The sequence below is a fragment of the Homarus americanus genome, unplaced genomic scaffold (genome assembly GCF_018991925.1).
Source record: "Homarus americanus isolate GMGI-L3 unplaced genomic scaffold, GMGI_Hamer_2.0 scaffold26351, whole genome shotgun sequence".
NCBI lineage: Eukaryota > Metazoa > Arthropoda > Malacostraca > Decapoda > Nephropidae > Homarus > Homarus americanus.
In genome coordinates, this window is record NW_024724368.1 from 1342384 (window position 1) to 1364789 (window position 22406).

The 22406-nt window shown below is 35.3% G+C and overlaps 1 protein-coding gene across 1 annotated transcript; it reads right to left on the bottom strand.

The window, feature by feature from the left end:
- Positions 1–5584: 5584 nt before the first annotated feature.
- LOC121864122 (protein LSM12 homolog B-like) lies at positions 5585–22399 on the bottom strand. The gene is made up of 5 exons (XM_042363041.1): positions 22216–22399; positions 20036–20172; positions 19242–19351; positions 17626–17770; positions 5585–15365 (listed from the first exon to the last, which is right to left on the bottom strand). The coding sequence occupies exons 1-5, from the start codon at positions 22334–22336 to the stop codon at positions 15270–15272; spliced, it is 609 nt and encodes a 202-aa protein (XP_042218975.1). The 5' UTR covers positions 22337–22399; the 3' UTR covers positions 5585–15269.
- Between the last annotated feature and the right edge of the window lie 7 nt (positions 22400–22406).

A 22406-nucleotide genomic window follows, 5' to 3' on the forward strand; every position in this document is an offset into this window, starting at 1 on the left:
CTACAGTTTTTATGTTCAATTCATGTTCCTTTGTGAAACGACCCTCCCACCCCATATTTGTGTGCAGTACTCGTACGTAATAAGTCATTTCTGTCCAATGTATATTCTCAGCCTTTTGGCTGTTGAACTTTTTCAATAAACCGTTAATTATTATTATTACACCTGGAAATCTACAATAGCCTTGCCGTCGCTTTACTGTTTTAAATGACGACAAAAGCAGCAACAGCAGCAAGGCCATGCAAAAGTGTACATACTCTATTATGAACCTCGTCCGTGTCCTCCACCCTCTTACCAGTAGAAGACTTACACAATGGCGACCTCAGTGGCCTGATTTTGAGGACATTATTCTTCCTCTTTTGGATATAATCCCTTTGGCAGATCTTAAATTTCACTGACACCATTTGTAATGTTTGTATAATAAAGTTTTCGCTCGTTCTTTTTCTTCCGATTGGCAGGTATTTAAACTATTGAGAGAAGAGGAAAGAAAAGCAGATAAATTAATATATTAATGATAAACTTTAGCAAGGAAGGGTAACTTTTCTTGTTCAAAACAGCTCCCGAAGAGGCGAAGCCCTACGACAGGAGGTGACCTGGTGAAAAAGTAATAAGGGAGAAGGCGGACACGGATGCGGCAGGGAAGCCCCAGCTCGTGATAAGCTGTGCCAATCTTGGTGATCCTGTTACTGTTTCCTCACTCACTCACTCACTCACTCACTCACTCACTCTCCCTGTTATGACACCTTTTCACCACGCTCACCTACTGCTAACACTTACTATTATATTCACACATAGACACACACACACACACACACACACACACACACACACGATTCACACACACATACAGTAGACACACAAGTACGTGGATGACTGTACTGTGGGGGTTACAGTGGACAACACCTCACCGGACTACCCATCGCTACAAGGCACCCTGGACAGGCTACAGGCATGGACTACGGAGAACAAGGTCACCCTCAACCACACCAAAACCGTAGTCATGCACATCAATACCGCCACCACTCCAGTGCAAGCCCCAGCAGTCACAGTGGGTGCCCATCCTCTCCAGTTAGTGCAGTCTGCCAAACTCCTGGGTATTACCATAGACCACAAACTGGACTGGAAGGCCCATGTAAACAACACAATCAAGGCAGCCTCGTACAGACTCTACATGCCTCGACGACTCAGGTCACTTGGGGCCAGAGCTGAGGACTATCTACAACGCCTTTATTCTCCCCAAATTAACGTATGCGTCACCAGCCTGGTCGTCTTCTCTCAACTCTACCCAACAACGTCAACTAGAGAAGGTACAGAAAAGGTCCTGCAGAATCATGCTCGGCGCAGACTACTCAGGCTACAACAACGCTCTCTCCACCCTGGAAATGCCATCACTCAGTGACCTCCACCACCAAGCATTAGCAAGGTTTGGCAGTGGACTACTGCACCATCCTCGTCATCGCCACCTCCTGCTACCGGCAGCCCCCCACCCACCTCGAGCAGTCCGCCACTACAATAAAATTCAACCCATTAGAGCCCTCACTGACAGATATAAGAATAGCACCATCCCATCTATTGTTAAAATAATAAATTCCTGATTTATGTACTGTACAGCCCTGTAAATGTATTGAACGCATGTAAGTTTGTATATTTTCAGCCACCAGCTGCAACTCTATTAATAAACCGTTTATTATTATTATTATTATTATTATTATTATTGTTAATTTACAACTTGCCCATAATCTCAGAGAGGAAAATAGAAAGTAATCATGAAAACACCTTTACCTTGTTTGTTTTTAGTCCTTTTACACTTTCTACCACTTTCAACAATATAGTCCACTGTTGTAGTTGCTGATTACATATGGCAATAAGGATTATGGGTGAGTTTCAATTCAGTTCCTCTTTGACAGTCGACGAGGCAAGGGTACTTCAACAATATTCCATTGTTGAAGTCTTGAAACGGGAGTTAACTGGTCGCCCTGGTGCTCCTTGTCAATAATGAGCTTGGAGCGATTTCATTTATAAAACGGACCTCACCTTTGGTCTTTATGGTAGGGCTTGAACCTACCTGACCAAATATGTACACATGCTCAAGGTGCCAGTGCTTGTTCTTCTGAGGGCTCGTTAAAGCTAGTAACATCTACTTGTTTTGATACGCTCCAGGGATGACAGGTTTTCGGGTAGGGTTGTAAATTAACTAAGTACATTTACTTGAATACTGTACTCAACAACATTTTTGGGTATTTACTTTTTTTTTAAAGCGTACTCAATTTTTTCAGTACTTTTACTTAAGAATGGTTTTCTAATAATTTCATAATTTAAAAAAAATCGTTACTTATTATATGCCCCAAACAATAGATTTTAATATCCAATTACAGGACACAGGACAAGCTAACCAATCACAAACGTTACTTCACGTCTATTTCTTGTGAGCGTCTGTTTAATCATGCTGGGCTTATACTGTGGCCTAAGAAATCCCGATTGGACAGCCATAATTTTGAGAATCAGTTATTGATTAATCTCAAAAAAAAGATTTGCATATAAGCATGTGTAATGCTATGTGTCGATTTTTATCTTTAGTTAACTATATTTTTAATTCACTAGGGATTTATTTTAATATTTAATACTATTAATAATTTTGTTACTTTTTACTTTCAGTACCTGAGTACTTTGTGAAAGATACTTTTTTACTTCTACTTACTAAGTACACTGAACTTTGGATGCTTCTACTTGAGTAACATTGACAACGTAACAATACTCTTACTAAAGTAACAAAGTCCGGTACTCTTTACAACTCTGCCCGCCTCCAGTACAAAGTACTGGTTAAGAGATGTTACATTATTCGGTACCCGTACTTCTCTTGTACAGTACTACACTTATTTTACGTGTTACTTTTAGGCAACAACTTACATGATACTAACTTCAACTGGTTAATTTCCAAGATATTTAAATTTTCCTCCATTGCCATCTAACCACCGTACAAATATCACTGAGTGTGTTTTGCAGTACTAAGTGAAACTGATCCACCCCAATGCTTTGATCCATACTGTATTATGTGTTTGCTGCGGATCCGCTCGGTCACTCAAAACTGTCCTTCCTGACTGAGAATACGGGAACGCATTAAACTGACTCTCTTAACTTATTTAAAAGATTACTGAAGCAAGGGCAAAAGAGCGCTTCAGAACTTGATAAAAGCCTCTTACTTCCACTGAAAAAAAAAATTCGCATACGAACCTTTGAACCTTACGGCTACCAGTGACATAAATTCTCATGGGATTTGGCCTGTTTATCTTTGTTTCTGAATTAACCTACTTTGCAAAGTGCAGTTAGAGGATAATCCATCAGCGTTAAAGGATACTTGAAATTATGTTAGCCATTTTGGGCGCCCATGAGTATGGCTTCACGGCTACCTAACGTCGCATGTGCTACAGTTTTGTCTGAATTCATAGCCGCATATTGTGTGTGATCCGTGTTATTACAGTATTATTATTTATTATTATGAAAAGCTATTAATTATTAATATGAATAATATAATATAAATTGTAATAATCTTCCTGCAACATACAGTAAATCAAAACCCTATTTACTTTATTTTCAAGACTAAGGAGCCTCTAAAAAAACAAACCTATTTTTCATAATTTATCCCTGACAGCACTGACCGTGGTTAAGGTTAGGATATAAGTACCTTTGGCAGTATGTTCCTCAAGCAGATGTAAACAAAACTAAATATAAAGTCGTCCTCGACTGTGTGAAGATGGAACCTTTCAGGGACAGGTCCAAGCACACTGTGTGTGAAATGGCACAACACTTTATCTCTAATGGCAAGATAGCCGACATATTAAGATTGTATCCACTCTTTTGCACTTATTAACTATATCAATTCTCATGTACAGAACCAAATACGCAATGTGCTTGAATACCTCCCACGTAAATGTGAATAACAAAGTGTGAGGCCAGACATACTGCCTCACACGCCTTTACTCACGCATTTGTGAATAAGTTACCCTTTATGTATAGAACTAAACAAATAATGTAAATGAAATACTGTGTAACATTCAGTGCCATAATATCCTGACAACGGGGTTAATTATTATGACCCTTTGTAAACCCTACTCTGTAATCCTTTGGCGAAACCGCTCACAGGATGAGTGTGGGGTGCACAATAAAGTAGCCGCTGTAAGCGGCAAAATCAAATCAAATCATGGTGAGCCAGGCGGCGGTGACGGGAGTTGACATGGTTAATATTTGTTTAATGACTGCGGCAAGATTTTCGGTAAATTTTTACAAGTGGACAACAATGGATTTTTTGCTGATCAATACATTGTTCAACAACCAAAAAACTCCAAAACTAACCTCACCAAACAAACCTAATCTAACAACGTAACATAACATAACATAACCTGCTGTGTTTGGTTCGTTGATTGTCTACCAAATTTTCGTATTTGATAATTCTAAGATTAAAAGATTACGAATATATTTCTTTCTGTGGGTTAGGTACACCTAATACACCAAATACACACACAAAAAAACTTTTCTCATAAAAAAAAGCCACAGCCATAAAGATTCTCGAAACTATCTTAAACTTTCATTTTCTCTGTCACCTTGAACGCCATTCTCTTTTGTCGGATCACCAGTATGGCTTTCGCCAGGCGAGATCTACTGGTGATCTGCTCTCCAATTGCACCCATCTTTGGCCATCCTCTCTTAGGGATTGTAGGGATGCTTTCGTCGTGGGCCTCGACATCTCCAAAGCATTTGACAGGGTATGGCACAAGTCTTTGCTTTTTAAACTTCCCTCTTATGGTTTCTCTCCCCACTTTCTCTAATTTCTAGCTTCCTTGAGAACCGATCCATGGCAGTTGTTGTCTAGGGGTCGATCTCTCGCTATTTCTCTACCAATAGCCTAGTGGCTATTCGTGGTTTTGCCAATTCACACCATTCCTTGGAACCAAACCCCCGCGAATAGCAAGGGTTTACTTTGCCATTTCCCCTTGGGCCACAATGATTTTATATTCACTTTGCTTTAGTTTCACAAGGACTCTTATATTGAAACAAATGATTCTACAGTTTTATGACCTGTAATTACCTTCCCCTTAAGAGCATATGATCAATTTATATCCTGAGATATCAATGCAGTGAGTGATCTCCTGGCCAAGCCCTAATCACAAACCTGATCTCCATGCCCTGAAAAAACAAAGACCTTGACATGTAGCGTAGCCACAAAAAAAGCATCTGACAGGGTGGGTCCAATGACTTCCAAAATTATACGTACAACTCGTGAGGGTTGGTATGCGTGTCTTCACCCACCGCCAATCAGTATCCAACACAGGGTGAGTTGACATAAAGGAATAAAATAAATGGTAAGTGATTACTAGCACATAGTACAAGCAGACAACACATATCCCAATACTTATCGTCCCGTCTCATATTTTCAGAGAGTATGCAGATACTTTTTTTAGCTACGTGGTATTGTACATTTTAAGATTGGTTGTAATGAACCAAACAGAAGTTCACTATATCCCTTAGAACATTTTCAGTTAGTGGATAAGGCTTAATTTAGGGGTTAAAAGGAAATATGTTATCTACAGTATATAGTTCTATATCTTTATTGACAATTTTTACAGTTCATAAATTACAAATTATCAACCATTCTTCACTAAATTTGCAATTTGTTTATATGTCTTCAATTTTTACATTAATTCATCAATGTTGTTTTATAAAAAATCTGATATTCAAAAAGAAACAATTATAAATAATGACAACAGAGTGGAATGAACAGCTTTTCTTCACTATTCCACTCATTATACACCTTTAGTTTTGAACTTTTCTCATTTTATCATAAAAAATTATAACAATATATCTCATCCCACATCTAAGTGTGCATACAAATCAAAATTTGCATGAACCCTTTGTGGGGAAAACAACGGTATTAGAGAACTACTAGGCCTAGGGCTCCTAATTATACAGTAGAGCATATCAACCAAAGAGCATCTACTATGTAATCTGTATACTAAGCCTGAGTCCTCAACCAATATCCTTATGCTCCACACAACCAGACACAGTGTTAATGTGCCAACCAACCATTTACCCTGACATGCTTACCACACACACACATTCATACTACAGTATACTGTACTATTCTTTCAATGCTGCATCTTGGTACAGGTTGGGTATCCTTTATCCAAAATGCTTGGGGCCTTAAGGTTGTCGGATTTGGGATATTTTCGGATTTGGGAATACAGTACCTATATCCTGTATACAGAACCTGTATCATGCAGTAGCTCACCCAGCAGAGATGAGGCCCAAGTCAATGGTATGCACCAAATTCATTTATATTTCATTTACAGTATATGGATATATATATTTTGCAGGTAGTTTTATTAAATATAATTTAATCATTTTGGGTATAAAATGTGTGATAAGATGTACATTAAAGACCCAGAAAGGAAAGCAATCACTACCATTTGTTTGGCACTGCCCTGACGCCTGACTCTGAAGCACTGAGCAGTATGTGTCTTGCCTTTATTCATTACACATACATACTTACCCTAGTAAAATTTGTGATATATGCCATTTTCAGTGTATGATCTACCACAAATATAATGAAATAGACTTTCAGATTTCAGAGCATTTCAGATTTGGAAATTTTGGATAAGGGACACCCAACCTGTAATGGCTTTACCCCCTTCCTTTATTATTTATAAATATAGTGAAATCCCATTTTAATTCTCACATGATACATGTATTTTTATGGATAAAATATATGCATTAGGAAATGATGATGAAAGGGAGAGAAGACCTGGCACATACACTTCAACATCTCTTAATTTGTAATTAAATATTGAACATTAATGCACACTGTAAACTATTCCCTCCCCAAAAATTATCTTTAGATATTTTCAAATAAATTTTACTTGATGAGTTGGGAATTCCATTGAAATAAAAAATCACCACACCCTTTAAAGTCAATTCATGCTTCATCCATTTTTTACAAGTTCATTTATTGCTAGTGGTTTGCAGACAAAGATACTTGCTAAATACCTTTCTACATAAGTATTTAATGGTCAACTTCATATTTATAATGTTAGTTTTTACAGCATACTTCAACAATTGGATTTGTCAGTAAAAATTTTGTTTTTCTAATTACAAGTAAAGTTTAGGTGGCATTTACTAAAGCTTTGAAGTTCATCAACTAAACCCAGACCACCATTCACCAAATGTGTCATCCCAAACAGATAAAACTCACCACAAAAACTTTTTAAACATTCAAATTCAATTTTGAATTTCTCAAGACCCAAAAGAAATACAAGGGATACATTTAGTGCCATTGTTTCATCATTACAGGTACTGTTTTACTGTACAAATAGATAAAAATCTTATGGACAAAGGAATGAAAAAATATATATATATATATATGGCATATGTGATAAAGTCACATAAGTGAGGTATATGTATACTGTAAGTGGTGTGAAAAGGTAAAAAAAAAAAAAAAATTCTATAACAATATATATTACAGGTACTTAATTTTCTGTCATCTAGCCATTTGAAAGACATCGTTTTCTTTGTGTGGGCCTCATCACTTTCACTTAGACAGTATTGGTCATTGCGTGCATGGCAGCACAGCATGAAGCCAGTGTCGCTCTGGGCATTAGAGCGAGAGAAGGGTGCGCTGCTCGGCCCTTTAATTATTCCACTAGTTTTTACATTATTTTTCCTTATACCACTATATTCTCCATGCTTTGTTCTTTATTTTGGTATATAGTACATATCAATGAACACCATAATACAAGGAAAATGCAAATGGAAATCGATATTACTTAACATTTTCCTACTTTTTCAACTTATACGCGAAAGAAGTGGCTTAAAATTCAAGAATTTTATATTTTTTATGGTTTCATACAATTTTTCAGACAATTTTACACAAGAAGAGACCCCATTACAATTAATCAAACAATTCCATGGCAGTAAAATGAGCCCTATATTTGTTTTTTTTCTGCGATTTTTTGGCAAAAATGTCTGAGGCTGAAAGGGTTAATAAATTACTCATATATTTTTTTTGTCTCCTATAGTACTTTCATGTTCATTCTTGAAATCAATCATGGTTTACTCCTCAATTCCATTTACACTGGGTGAAACAGTTAAAAACAATGCTAACATCAATAATCGTGTTAAATCTATTTGTCTTGAATTCTTCCTATATAAAGTACTGTATTCACACAAATTTTGCTACATTACTGCTAAAACTCTAGTTCTCGATACAGTGTGAAACACACTTAAACTAAACAAAATCTTTTGCTCAAGTTTTTCCAAAAATATTTTGTTTTCCTCTTCCACTTCTGCTCAACAATAAATGCACTGGGGAACTTCTACTGCATACTAATATAATAAAACTCTTTAGTGGCACCAGTTGAAAACATCTGACTCCATCATGTCATGTCCGAGAACAGCCAAACTAATGAGTGCCATTCTTTGCATGTCTATTTGGGGTAATCCTGACATAACCTGGTTTAAATAAAAAACATAACTTGTCAATTTAGATGGATAACCATTTAAAAATTAATCTAGATAAGCTTTTACCGAGTACGATATGGATGAATTAATGGCAACACACTTTCCACTCTCCTTTACCACTAGAAATCTTACATCCTAAGACCCTACAAGTAGTACCCTTTCTTGAGAACCAGTTTAACAAATTGACTACCTATATCTTTCAAATACTCTAAAGTTAATTCAGTACATGGAAAAACTGTGATCATCTAAATTCTTTGTTCAACACATAATGAATTTAACAGTACAGCATTGACAATTATACTGTACATGTATATTATTTGCTACTTTTTCCTTCTAAATAAATCTAAAACAAGAATCTTGAGTGGCAATAAGCTCACAACACCAGATGCATTTCCAGGTACAGTATAAGGGGTTTAAGACTGCTTGCAAATACCAGCTCATGAACAGCAAGATTCCTCATTCTTCTGACCAACACTTCCCTTGCTGAATCTATCAATAAAAATGCCACTGTGGCATATCAATACCTATTGGATATGCACAAAGATTCCAGCCCAAAATATGGTGAGTCTAGTACAGTATTACAAGTTTTGATGGCTAATGATTGTTACCCAAATACAGGAGTGCTTCAACTTACAAAAGGTTACTTTCCTGGACAACCTCACATAAATTAATTGTATGTAAAGTTAAGCAATTTTTCTTATTGACTCCCATTAAATAAAGGAAAATATGTTCCTACAGAAAAAAATGTCCCCCAAAAAATAAAAATATACATTTTAAGCAATTTTTTTTGTGGGAACAATACTTTTAAGCATTCTAAGCACTGATAAAGCAGTACTGTACATTACAATATTTAACCCATATTAGAATACAGGTATATTCTACTTACAGGAAACTGTAGGTGGTCGGTGCTAAGGGTGATAAGTTATAAATTTCTGCCTCTTATTTGGTGTTTGGTTTGCCACACTTTTAGATCAATATACTGTACAGTAGCACCTTCATATGACAAATAATAAATAAATTATATTATAAAAATATACAGTACAATACATTATACCACTTAATTAAAAATAAATAAATAAACACTCCACACCTGCGCAAAGAGATTGGCAGGATTCCTGACGCTGTAGATGCACTCGGCAAACAGTTTCTTTTCAGCTTTGTTTTCATAGAGACGCTTTTGACGAGGATAAGATGAACACTTTCTTTGCATCTTTTACAGTATTTTTGTACCCCCATTCAACAGTAAATATGAGGATTAATAAAAATATTAATAAACAAATTAAAATAAAAAATACTGAATTGCCATTTGGCAATCGTTTCACTACACAGGACACAGCGAGCAACTGAATTTCCCCACTCCGTTCCCTACATCCCCTTCCCAGATCTGTGTGCTAACTCCCACGCACATAAGAAATGTTTAATCCCTTTATGTTTTTGACCTTATGGCAAATATTTTTTTTTTTGCATATTCTGTATGAAAGATTGTGTGTGCATGTAATAGAGTAAAAAAAAAAAATAAATTGTACACTTTATCTACCTGAAATTACAAGTTGAAAAATAACCATAACATAGCTCAAAGGTCAGCTTAGTAGACAAAGAGCAAAGGAAATGCAAACAAAATAATCTTGGTTTACAACTTACGTACAGTATTATCAATAATGATGAAAATTTCTTATTCAATGTGATGCACTAAAGAGATTTTAAGTATTGTACTGTAACTTCCAGAGGTAATTGATCCTTGCATACAGTCAGAGCCTAGGTGAAGCTCATCATTAATTATAAGACTCTTCTGAATGTTGTTGTTCAGTATATGCCAAAATGCATCTGGTAAGGCATTCAGAGGCTGAATGACAAATAATAGGAAAATTCTGAACAAACAAATGTAGCACTTGACCACAAATATTAGAGAATACCACACAAATTAGTCAAAGAATTGAAGAGTTTGTGGGGACAAAAATAATGAGCACAAAAAAAAATATTTCAAGAGAATTTGCTCGACAGTACTAGGGTATCAAAACTTTTAAATTACCCGGTAATAATGCTATTATATTCACCAAGGCATTCTCGAAGTCAAAAGGGTGTCAACAACTGATATAAAATACTTTAAATGCAGAGAACAATAATCAATTACAGTATACAATTTAGTGAACAATAAAAATATGCAAATAAATAAGAAATAAAACAGCCTGTATAATAAGATAAAGTACCTGTACACAGTATATATAAATGAGCTCAAAACTATAACAATAGTAAATTGGTTGTTGATGTTATACCTTATAATTTCTATGTAACCGTACAGCGGCATTTCATATTGACGGTGACAGATGACTTGCAAAACTGTGAACATCATAATCCTCTTCTTTTACATCACAGTACAGTATTGGGTTCTCATGTGCCACAGACAGCCACCAGTATTCAGTAATTAATAGCAAAAAATAATCAATCAACAGATAATTGCAACTTTGAAGTCTATACAGTGCCAAAGGTAATAAGAGAATAATCAAATTCATATCAACTTCTATCTATACAGTACTGTACTATACAGAGGTATAGTAGACCACACTTAGTAAGGTAATAAGAAAGAATGAATAAGAAATAAAGTTCAGTTTGTGTTCCTCTTGATTCTAGCCCCTCAATGTTTTTACAAACTGTTTATACAGTACATATATAATCTTCCAACTGTCATGTTATTTAAATCTAAATCTACTCCAAAAATTAATATACAGTACCTCTATACTGTACTATTTTAATATCTATAATTGTTGGGGCCCAGATCAGGCCAGACTTTCAATGTGCTGGTTTGTTGACAGTACAATACTGAGTACTGTACAGTATTACTCATTTGATGAATTCCGAGACCCTGTTAAAGGTATAAGCTGTAGACTGTACACACAGCCAGCTTTGACAGCTTACCATGCGAAACTACTACAACAAAGGACATGTAGCAAGTGAAGACCATCCGAGTGTGTGTATGTGTGGACAGGCATATGTACAATCGGACGTATATTAACATTATAAAAAGTATATACAAACAGGTAACTCGCATTTTACGTGCATTTGATTTAAGCATTTTTGGAATAACACGATTGTTCAATTAATACCAAAAGCTAAATTACACGCACCTATTTTCAAAATAACGCGCACAACACAGTTTAAATTTGTCGCGAGTATTCGCCTGGTCGCCTAGCAGTGGAGTCTCATGTGATGCCTGGTGAGGTGCTTTTAAGTTATTACTATAAAGTCGCAGTCATATCGACATCAACGATTTTAATTGAAAATAATAATTATTATAATAATGTAATAATAAAGATTATTACTACTCATGTAGAAAATGGCATATTGCCGCATACTAAAGAGTAGAATACAGTATATTAATTTACAATGTTCATTCAATAACATTCACAGTTATTAGTTATTAAGTTGGTATAATGTAAGCATGGAACATTATATAATAAAGATTAATTGTCAAATGGGAACTTTTACTGTGGCTGGAAAAATAACACCCTTTACTATAGATATATATATATTTTTTATATTTCATTTTTGCCCAGCATTTTTTCTTAGAAACATGACCCCAGTATAAATAAAGGTAATGTGTTTATTAAGTACAAGGTGAAAGTCAGGAGACAAGGGGGTTGATGTACATGGAAGAGTAACGAGACTGAATCAGCTGGTACAGCAAGAGTGAAACAATCATGGTGGTGGAGGAAGGTGATCCAGGCTTAGAGACTGGAAAAGCAGCAGGCCTCTTAAAGAACTGTATTATTGATGAACAGTCAAGAAAAAGATCTAATACAGTATATTGTAATGTCATCAGAGCCCATTAAAATTTTGGCAAGATTTCTATGTTTGATGACAGTGTATACGTACAGTAATTTATCAAGAAATAATAAAAGAGATTCCTTTAGCACTTCTCACGTTTCAATCACTAAAACAAAAGGCAGTTATGTAAGCATAAACACATGCAGACAACAGAAAACTGCTGGTCCAGCCATTATTCAAAATTATCTGCTACTATAAATCAATAATCCCTTATATAACATGCTTACTTAATAAACAAGTATAGCAACTGGGTTCATCAAGACCCTTGCCATCGTATCTACTAATGTCTTATTGCCATTGTTCAGTTGTTTCACTGATATGTCTCCATTGTCCTCACCACACTTATTTGTATATGTATTAAGGGATTATACATTGTCTAAAGTGATAAGAAACCTCAAAAACTGAAGTTCCTCCTACAGTATTTTATATTGTCTTGTACACTGTGATCTGACATTCAATGGTCTATGTACAGTTCCCTTCACTAGAGCATTTACAGGGGCTCATCATATAAACATTCCACAAACCATTACATTGAGATATTTGTTTAAATAATGTTTTACTTTAATTCCTTATTATGTTTACTTTTGTGAGTTTCCTTCTGTCGAATGTAAACAAACACAGGGCTGCCACACTGTACAAAACCTGACGAGCCCCTGTAAATGCACTGGTGAAGGGGACTGTTCCTAAGTCTTGGTAATAAAAGTTCTTTATCATTAGCTTACTGCCACTGCTCTTGAAGGTTCTGCCACCCTTATTTTTATTCACCTGCATTAAAACTGTTTTCTTACTTTGCAGGTGGAACCCACTAGTACAGTAGTCATAAATATTAGCATTTTTTTACTGAATGGAATACATCCAAGTGCTGAAAATAATTAAGTGGAAAAGATAATGGAAATAATATAATACATTAAAATAAAACTACTAAATATATTAAATAAAAAAATTGGATGATGTTTCTTGAATAAAGCAAAAAAAACGCAAAAATAAAAAGTACTTCAAATAATTTCTCTCAAGAGTAGGTTGAAGCTCCCAAAACAGGAAAATGTCTCCTACTAAGGGCTTTTAATGACACAGATGGCATAGTGGATCATCCTGAGCATAATTTGCAAGTTTGCACATCTTTCAAGTAACATTGGATGAACTGAAATTAATACAGGGAAGTATTGCAAGAACAAGCTTTCAAGCAAAACCACAGTATTCATATCTGAGAATAAAGAAAAACTGCTTTGAAATTTTGTGAAACTTATTTGGTGAGCAAAGTTATAAGCTTTAAAAGCATTGTCTTTATAAAGAGCACAAAATGAAGGTCAGCAGTTCCTATATTTGAAAATAATGAAAAATACAGTACAGAGATGGAGGTTAGAGTCGTAGATTATTAACATGAGAGGGAAGTAGTATATGAAGTATATTACTAGTCCTCTTATACAATCGCTCCCTTTTTATGAGGATTATGTACCTTTTGATCTGCCCCAAGTCCACCCGAGGTAAAAATGGGAGAGAAATAATAATATATATATATTTTACGGTATTATGAGACATCCATACAATCGAGGTGATTGAGAATTTTTGGAAAGAGGGAGAAGGCTATACAATGTAGTAAGGTTTAGGGACCAAATGTCAAATGAATTAAAGGAATTTAGTAGGTATATTAGACTGGCCACAAGATAATTGAAAATACAAGTACCAAATAAAATTTTACCAGCTCAATCAACATAAAAAGATGCAAAGTGACTGACATAGTTTGCTCAAGACATTGCATGCCTTACCAAAATATTTTCATCATAAAAAAATCCAATACTGTATATCTAAGTACATTGCTAGACTGAATGAGGAGTATTCATGAAGCTGTTTATGTAAATTCATTTGTGGTTTAAGACTGTAAACAGGTACTGTAATATGAACTGTCTGACAGACTAGAAGGCTAGTTTCAAAACTGGATACAGGTACGTGCCAAGTGGAATTTCAGTAAGTTATATCATTATTTTTCAAAGTTTCAAAATTGGACACTAGTTAGTCAGAAAACTTATCCATTACCATCTAAGTCGTGCTTACTGTCAGGGTCTTTTCACAGAAATCAAGCGATAATACAACTACTTAAAGCGAATCTCCTCAGTGACATGGGAAAGTTCTATCATATTGTCTTAACAATAGCTGCACCTTTGTAATACACATTAGAAAACAATATAAAGTAACTTGTGAAGACGTTTGTGGATTTCCACAGAAGTATGACAACCTATTCAATACGTATTAAGACTGGCATAACTCATCAATATCAAAGAAAGATAAACATTTCTTGGATTTTTTTCTTCCATATCAACCACCAACTTAACCAGAAATAATCCCTTGACTTGTTGTATATCAATACAATAAGAGATTCCTCTCCATATATATATTTATAATATATATTCCAAAATTCTTTAAATGCACAAGAAAACACATCTGATATAAATATTTCAATAATATTTACTTTATAAATCTAACATACATCATTCCCTTCTCCACTTTGTCTTATGCCTTATGACATTCATTACTGACAACCTTCACATTGGTTTTTAAATAGCCAACTGTTAGACATTCCAAATGCAATAATGCAAAAGGCTTTACAAAAAATTTAAACTCTACTTGACTAACAATATTGAATACCAAGGACCAGAAAGTATTTTTGGTAACCCATGAACAAGGATAGGTGGTAAAAACCATAGCCCAGTATAAAAAAAATACGAAATTGCACTTTTTCAACTGCCATAACATTCATACTTCATCACTCATGATCATCAATCACTCAAAATCTGCTGACTCACACAACAACTGACCTTGATGAGTGGCCTGCACTTACATATTGGCAAATATTATAAAATAAATGGAGCACATTCACTTGGGAGAGCCCACATATCTCCCCACCTTGATGTTGTACATGCCTGAGGTGTATAGTCATTGGTATCTCACTGTGAAACTGGCTGTACCTCTGCTACTACTGGTGCTGCACTTGTTCCATTGTTCAGTGAAAGTGATTGTTGGTCCTTATGGAATTTATCCACCTAGGAAAGAAATTAATGTTAGACAGATGGCATACACTGTCTTGGTAAATAAGAAACTGTATACTGTACTGTACTCCCACAGCCTATGTACAGTCAACCAAAGATGCACCGACCCCACCCTGGGTCTCGTGCTTGCAATTTTTTCTGGCAATACTGTACTTGATAAAGTAAGGTTGTATGTAAAGGTGATTGCGATTGGTGGATCTATCACTGTCAGAATAAACAAACCAAAGGTAGCATTTTTATAATAATAAGCTATTCATCATTATTTTAGATCATGAGAAGTTTCCAAATTTTTGTATATTTGCTTAAATAACTAAAATAACTAAAATTTTAAAGATCAGAATCACAATGAAATATTACACAGCCCCTGAAAATTGGTGGATGAGTGTGACAGACTTGGCTGCTTGAGTGAACAGCCGTCAGCAGAGGCGGGAAATATAACTGTGAACTTCATATTTTAGTGTGATTCTGATCTTTTAAAATGTTAGTTTTTGCATAATGTAGTTTTACTGATATGTAATTTGTCTTAGTATGTCTTATTGTGGGTAAAAATAAGTATATATTAAATGCGTCCTCCGAAAGTGTGAATTTGTTACCAGAGTTTAACAGTTAATTGCTACGCAGCAACACCATCAAATTTAGCAGCTTCAGCAACAACTAAAGGTTCAGTAACAGTTTCAGTAACAGCTTCAGGTTCAGCAACAGCTATGGTATCTTTATGGAAAGCTACAGCTTCCGCCAAAGTTGAACCGACTTTATCACTTGAGTAAAAACTCACACAACAACATTCATTGGCTGTCCTTATGTTTTTGACTTTACCACCATTGGTGAGTAGAATTTTTATTTTATATTCGTAAGTATTATTTAAAGTATACATGAACAGTAATAAGCGTTGCTTCCATATTCTTATGATGAGAAATGACGGTATGTTTTCACATGTACGCACTTACATACGTTGGCGTTCTCAATCCGTCTCGCTTTTGTCTTTGCCATTGGTGGTTAGCTACTTCTATTGTTCCATTTATTAACATAAATATTCATTTTTTGTGCATTAATTTTACAACAGCTACAACTAGGGTCTTATTTTCTTCAGTTTCATATACAGAACCATTGTCACAGGTGTAAACACTAACGAAAACAAAGCCGTCTCATCTCCTCTTTTGTGTTTTAATATTCTATGAGTTATTAATGAATTGTATTGTTCATTTTGCAAATATAAACATTAATTCAATCAAATACATATTCAGTAATAAACAATTATGAATCTTTTATACATATTCTTAATAAGATAAATGACGCTGTTTCCTCGAGTGTGCATGTATATTCGTTGGCATTCCACTATCAGTCTCTCACTTTTTTCTTTACTGTCAATGGTTACTTCTACTGTTCATTAAATAACATTAATTAATACATAAATATTTTTTTCATTAATTTTAGTACAGCAACAACCAGGGTCTTATTTTCTTCAGTTTCAGATGAATAACTGACACTATGGGTGTAAAAACTGACAACAACAATGGCAGCCCATCTCCTCTTGTGTGACCATATTATTATTATTATTATTGATTTATATTGTATAAGGTGCATTCATAAACATTATTTAAAGAATATAGTTTGCAGTTTTTATTAATTTTATTGTCTTGGTGGAAAAGAGAGTAAAAAGCCACACAAGAGATATGAAAAGGTCAGACTGTGGAAAGCATCTCATTATTATTGCGTTCTTTTAATTGTAATTAATGATTCACAATACGATGATTCACTTTACACTGCAATATTGGAGGTCACATTACCGCCATTATTCGAGGCTTCACTGTACAGTAATTATTATGTCTTACAAATTGGAATACTGTACAATACAAAAGTCATTACTGTACATGTAATTTATCTAATGTTCACCAGTGGACAAAATTCTGCAAACACTTGGCAATATCTGGCATCTCCTTGAAGGTCATATACTGTATATATGATTGGTTTATTTCTAATAAAGCTGCTTTTCATCACATTCTGTACTATACTATGCCAGCACCACAAAATGTAAAGAAAAAAATGCAATAGAAACAAAAATCTGAGAAAATATGTTAAAATTAAAATCCTCCCTCACGTTTTGATCCTCAAGTACAGTACTTATATACCACATACTGTACTGCCAAGCATCTAGGGAGTTTTATCCACAATTGTACCGACTACTATTTCAACAAGCAACGAATACAAATCTTATTGCCTAATAAATTAAAATGAAAGTCATTACAGTACATACAATTTTCCTGATGTAACTAAGAGTCTTGGTGTTAGTTTCTTTGCCTTCCTTGTGTTCTCTGACATTCTCTGGCAGGTAGGGTGGGGAGATGAGTACCTGGCCCATGACCAGGATGTTGGCTCCAGCCCACGTCACCTCCTCTATCCTGTATATTGAAGAATTTCACACAATACAGTATACATGTATTGCACTTTCATGAAGTTTCTGAATAAGTATTAATAACTACAGTACAAGGATAATTCTCAAACAAGCGCACCTATTTCAGGGCTGATAACAGGGGAAGACGAAAATGCCTGGAGAGCCCTCGAGGAAAGAAGGAAAATTTTGGATTTTTTGTTAGGCAACTTGTATACAGTACAGAGGGCCCCCCTAAATTCGCTGGGCTTAAGTTCTCAAAATGGCAGCGAATCGCCAAATTCACGAATAACATTTGCGGACCGGGGGGAGCATTTATACTTGTGTACAAAGAAATGGATATTCCCTTTAAGTGTCTGCCCTTAGGACAATTATTTCTTTTACCTGTATTCTATATATGTGTGCGTGTGTGTGTGTAGACACACACACACACACACAAAACACATACAAATAAATAATAACGGGAAAATACTCTTACAAACAATCAGAAACAAATTTATTAAAATTGTGACAGTCTATCCTCAAGGCCCTGCTTTATTAATAAAGTAATAAAGCAGGGCCTTGAAGGTAGACTCACATTTTAAATAAATTTATTTCCGATTATTTGTGAGAGGATTGTCCAATTATTATTTATTTGTGTCTACACGCACACATATTTACAATACAGGTAAAAGAAATTACTGTCTCTAGAACAAATGGCTCCCTGTCCTAGCTGCGAAATGATGGCAGCTTTGAAACTACCCACAGACATTCTTGGGTACATCCAGGGTGTCATCCACGAATAATAGAGGACCGCAAAATAAAAATCCACAAACTGAACTGTATTTTGGTGAATTCTGGTACCTCTTAAGTGTTTAGATTTAATGTACTCCATCTTGTATAAAAAAACAACTTCAGAATAAGTTTAGTCGTCCTCAGAAAGAATCATCTCAAAGCCCTGTTATTGTGTGTTTTACATTATGTGTCAACTTGTGAAGTCAACAAACACCTAACTGTCTTTCACTATCTACTCCTTATTCTTATGTTGTTTATTTATTTATTTTGGTAAATGTTATAACTTTTGTGTCATATCAATGAAGTTTCATTGAATTCATTTTATATAAACTGAATGAGCTGTATACAACAGATACAAATGGAATCATTAGGGCACACAACAGGCTAACAAACACCAGTGTTCAGTTTTCTTCACAACAAAATTGCAACTAAACCAAATTACACTGACACTTCAACCACCCCCCACCCCCAAAAAGTAAAAAAATAAATAAATAAATAAAAAATAAAAAGTAAATCGAAAGCCCTGTTTTTTTTTTAGCAAAATGTTTAGAACTCCCACTGTCTATCTCAAAAGCTAGTTACGTGAAAGTCAATATTGCATGTTTTAATGCTTACCACTTCTAATTTTTTTTATCACCTGACAAGAGATTAATCGTTGACATCCTAAACAAATGCTGGGTGGATGAAAGTTAATGAAAGTGTCTTACGTTTTACAAATAGCTATGAACAGCTTCTGGCCCTCAGGAGACACCCCTGACTGCATCGCCTGGATTAATCGTTGTTTTTCTTCTATGCTTCTCTTTGCACGAGAATTAAGCTGTGGAGAGGAAAGCATACTTTAAACAAACCTCCATAAGTGAAGAGCGCTCAACACAAAGGGGGTAACGGTAACATTCACTTCAACAAGAACAATAAACTTCCAGAGCAGACAGACAGACAGATACAGCAGTGACAACTTTGCTCCCTATTATCAGGAATCATGAGAGTTATACATTAACTCCAAACCATTAAGAGAATTATGAGAAGATGTATAGCTACCATGCAAGCAGCACAGCCCATTGAGTTGGAAATAAAATGATATGAGTTAGATCCAAAACTAAAATACAGTAACACTCAGTTTTCATACCTGTTATTTCTCTGATTTAAGAAATGAAGCATCAATGAGCCTATCCAAGAAATTCCTTCAGTGGATGACAAGACAGAAAGAAACCAAGAAGAAGACCAACGACTGGAGGGATCGATAAAATCAGGAAGTCTGTAGATGCTCAGGCAGCAAAGAGGGCCCGAGAAAGAAATTTGTAGAAGCAAATAGTAGAGGATTTTATCCAACAGTGAACCAATATAGGATGATGATGATGATAATGATGCTGGTAAAGACAATACAGCATTGATTATAATTCTATGATGACAGTAATGACAATATTAACTGTACAGTACATAGATACACAAGTTACAACTTATTCAGTGTTTTCTCACTGCAAGATCAATACACAGTACTAACCTTAGCAAGATTTAGAGATGGCAGGGAGGGTAAAGGGGATCCAGCCGCTTCCCTCAATACATTAACTTGTGAGACGTAGCTAAGGTTCACCATGCGTATGTCACATAAAGATGCACGTCCACTGCTCGCTGCTGCTTCTGAGACACTAAGTTAAGGATTTTCTATCAAAGATATAGTTTCACCTTTCATGCACCAAAAGTATGAATGACATGCCAATGAGAAAAATATAGTTTCACTAGTGACGTACACCCTTCTAAATGAGGGATGTATTCCCAGAAATGCTTGTTAACAATGAATTTGTTTTCTATAGTAAATGGGGGTTATATTATGGACCTAACTGTCTCAATTTAAAGACATGAGAAAAAATAGTAATATGCTATAGTACACTTAAGAAATATAGTACGTACAGTACAGTACTTAATATTGGAAGAACAAGTACTGTCAATGTTTACAGCCTTAACAACATCAACATAGAGAAGTCGACTTGTAAGCCAGGACCTACGGTCTAGAAAACAGTTCGTTAATGTTCAAAATAAGGCAAACAGAGTATTAGGTTTTATATCCAGAAGTGTAAGTAATAAGAGTGCAGAGGTCATATTGCAAGTATATCTTGCGCTAGTAAGGCTGCACCTCGATTATGCTGTTCAGTTCTGGTGCCCTTATTATAGAATGGATATCAATTCACTGGAGTCGGTGCAGTGAAGAATAACGAAAATGATTCCGGGACTTAGAAACCTTCCATGTCAAGATAGGTTAAAGAAACTAAACTTGCCTTTCCTAGAAAGACAAAGAGTGCGGGGAGATATGATAGAAGTATTTAAGTGGGTGAAAGGAATCAATAAAGGTGATATAGATAAAGTTCTTATAATATCCGAGCAGGATAGGACTCGCAGCAACGGATTTAAGTTGGATAAGTTTAGGTTTAGGAGGGAGATAGGTAGGAACTGGTTTACAAATAGGGTGGTGGACGAGTGGAACAAGCTTAGCAGCTTTGTAGTAAGTACTGGAATGCTGGAAAGTTTTAAAAGGAGGCTAGATAGATTCATGGATGATAGAGAGTTGTAGTAACTCTCAACAGGAGCTGCCATGCACAAGCCAACCGGCCTATTGCAGACTCCTTATTTTCTTATGTTTAAAAGTAATAGAAAAATAGAAGTATCAAGTTGCAATTCCTCCAAACTTTTACTCATACAGTATCCAAAAGGTAAGAAAAGTTTTGTCTACATAATTCTTTCCTAAGTGGCTCATAATAACATGCACTGTTATATATATAAATTATTATGGTACCCTTTGTCTACCGTTTTTATTAGCAGAGCCTAATTATTTTCACAATCACTCAAAATAAAAATGTATATATGGCAGCCGTATTAGTGGAGTGTGTTGTCAACAGTTTCAACGGTACAGTTTGGTTAGGTTAGTCAGAAAGACCATATAAGTAACTATCATTGTATAGTTTGCCCACCATGCATGCACATTAGGTTGCCGTACCAATAAAGATTAATATTTCACATACGGCTGCCATACCTGTATCCTTTGTCAAATAAAAATGACGCAACTGTGGGAGAAATGGAAGTGTTAGATTAAGCAAAGTAAAGCTTCATTATTTTGTGAACAGTAAATCGTGCGAGCAATGCCAGAACTTTCAAGTTTTCCAACCATATACAACATTATGGAATTCAGAAAATAAACAGTTCACGTCTCAATTTGTACTGTAGAATACTGTAAAGGATTCTGAAAATGCAAGCAGCACAAACCAATTTGGATATCCATACTAAAGGAAATCTTAGCTTCTTCCTAACTTAATAGAATTTACAGCAATTGAATAAACATAGTGTAAAGATATAATTTTAACAGCCTCGATAGAGTAAAGTGTCTGTAAGTGAGTAAAATATAAGGTGATACAGCATACGTAACGGGTACATAACTGAGGGGTATGATTACTGTCCTTGTAACAATCTGTTGAGTATTACATAGCCCACACTTAAGATTTAAACTGTATTTATAAAGGTCAATACCTTGCAACTTTACAAATAGTGTGTGTATTTTTTCTAATGAGTCAAAACACTTCCTTACCTAACCAAAAAATAAATATATCCATGAAATTTAATGACCTTCCCTTCTTTTCCTGACAAGTGTTATAAGTAGACAACTAAACAAAGACCCTTGAAGATAAAGGATACTCAGAGTCAGAAGCTTCACGTGTGGGTCAAAGGCCACCACCTCCCCTTGCAGCTCCTCGTCAAAGCAAGTCAAGCAACTAACTGTGCTGCCAATATTGAAACACTCATTAGATTCAGCCATCTTGCTCCTCTGGGTGATCCAAGGTGTTTATTATTCTGGGGTTTATAACAATCAACAAAAGAGACCCGTA

Coding starts and splice junctions, on each gene's coding strand:
- LOC121864122 (XM_042363041.1), bottom strand. CDS start 22,336: ATGGCTGAATCTAATGAGTGTTTCAATATTGGCAGCACAGTTAGTTGC. Junction 20,173..22,215: donor CGTGAAGCTTCTGACTCTGA/GTATCCTTTATC, acceptor TTAGTGTCTCAG/AAGCAGCAGCGAGCAGTGGA. Junction 17,771..19,241: donor TTCATAGCTATTTGTAAAAC/GTAAGACACTTT, acceptor TTCAATATACAG/GATAGAGGAGGTGACGTGGG.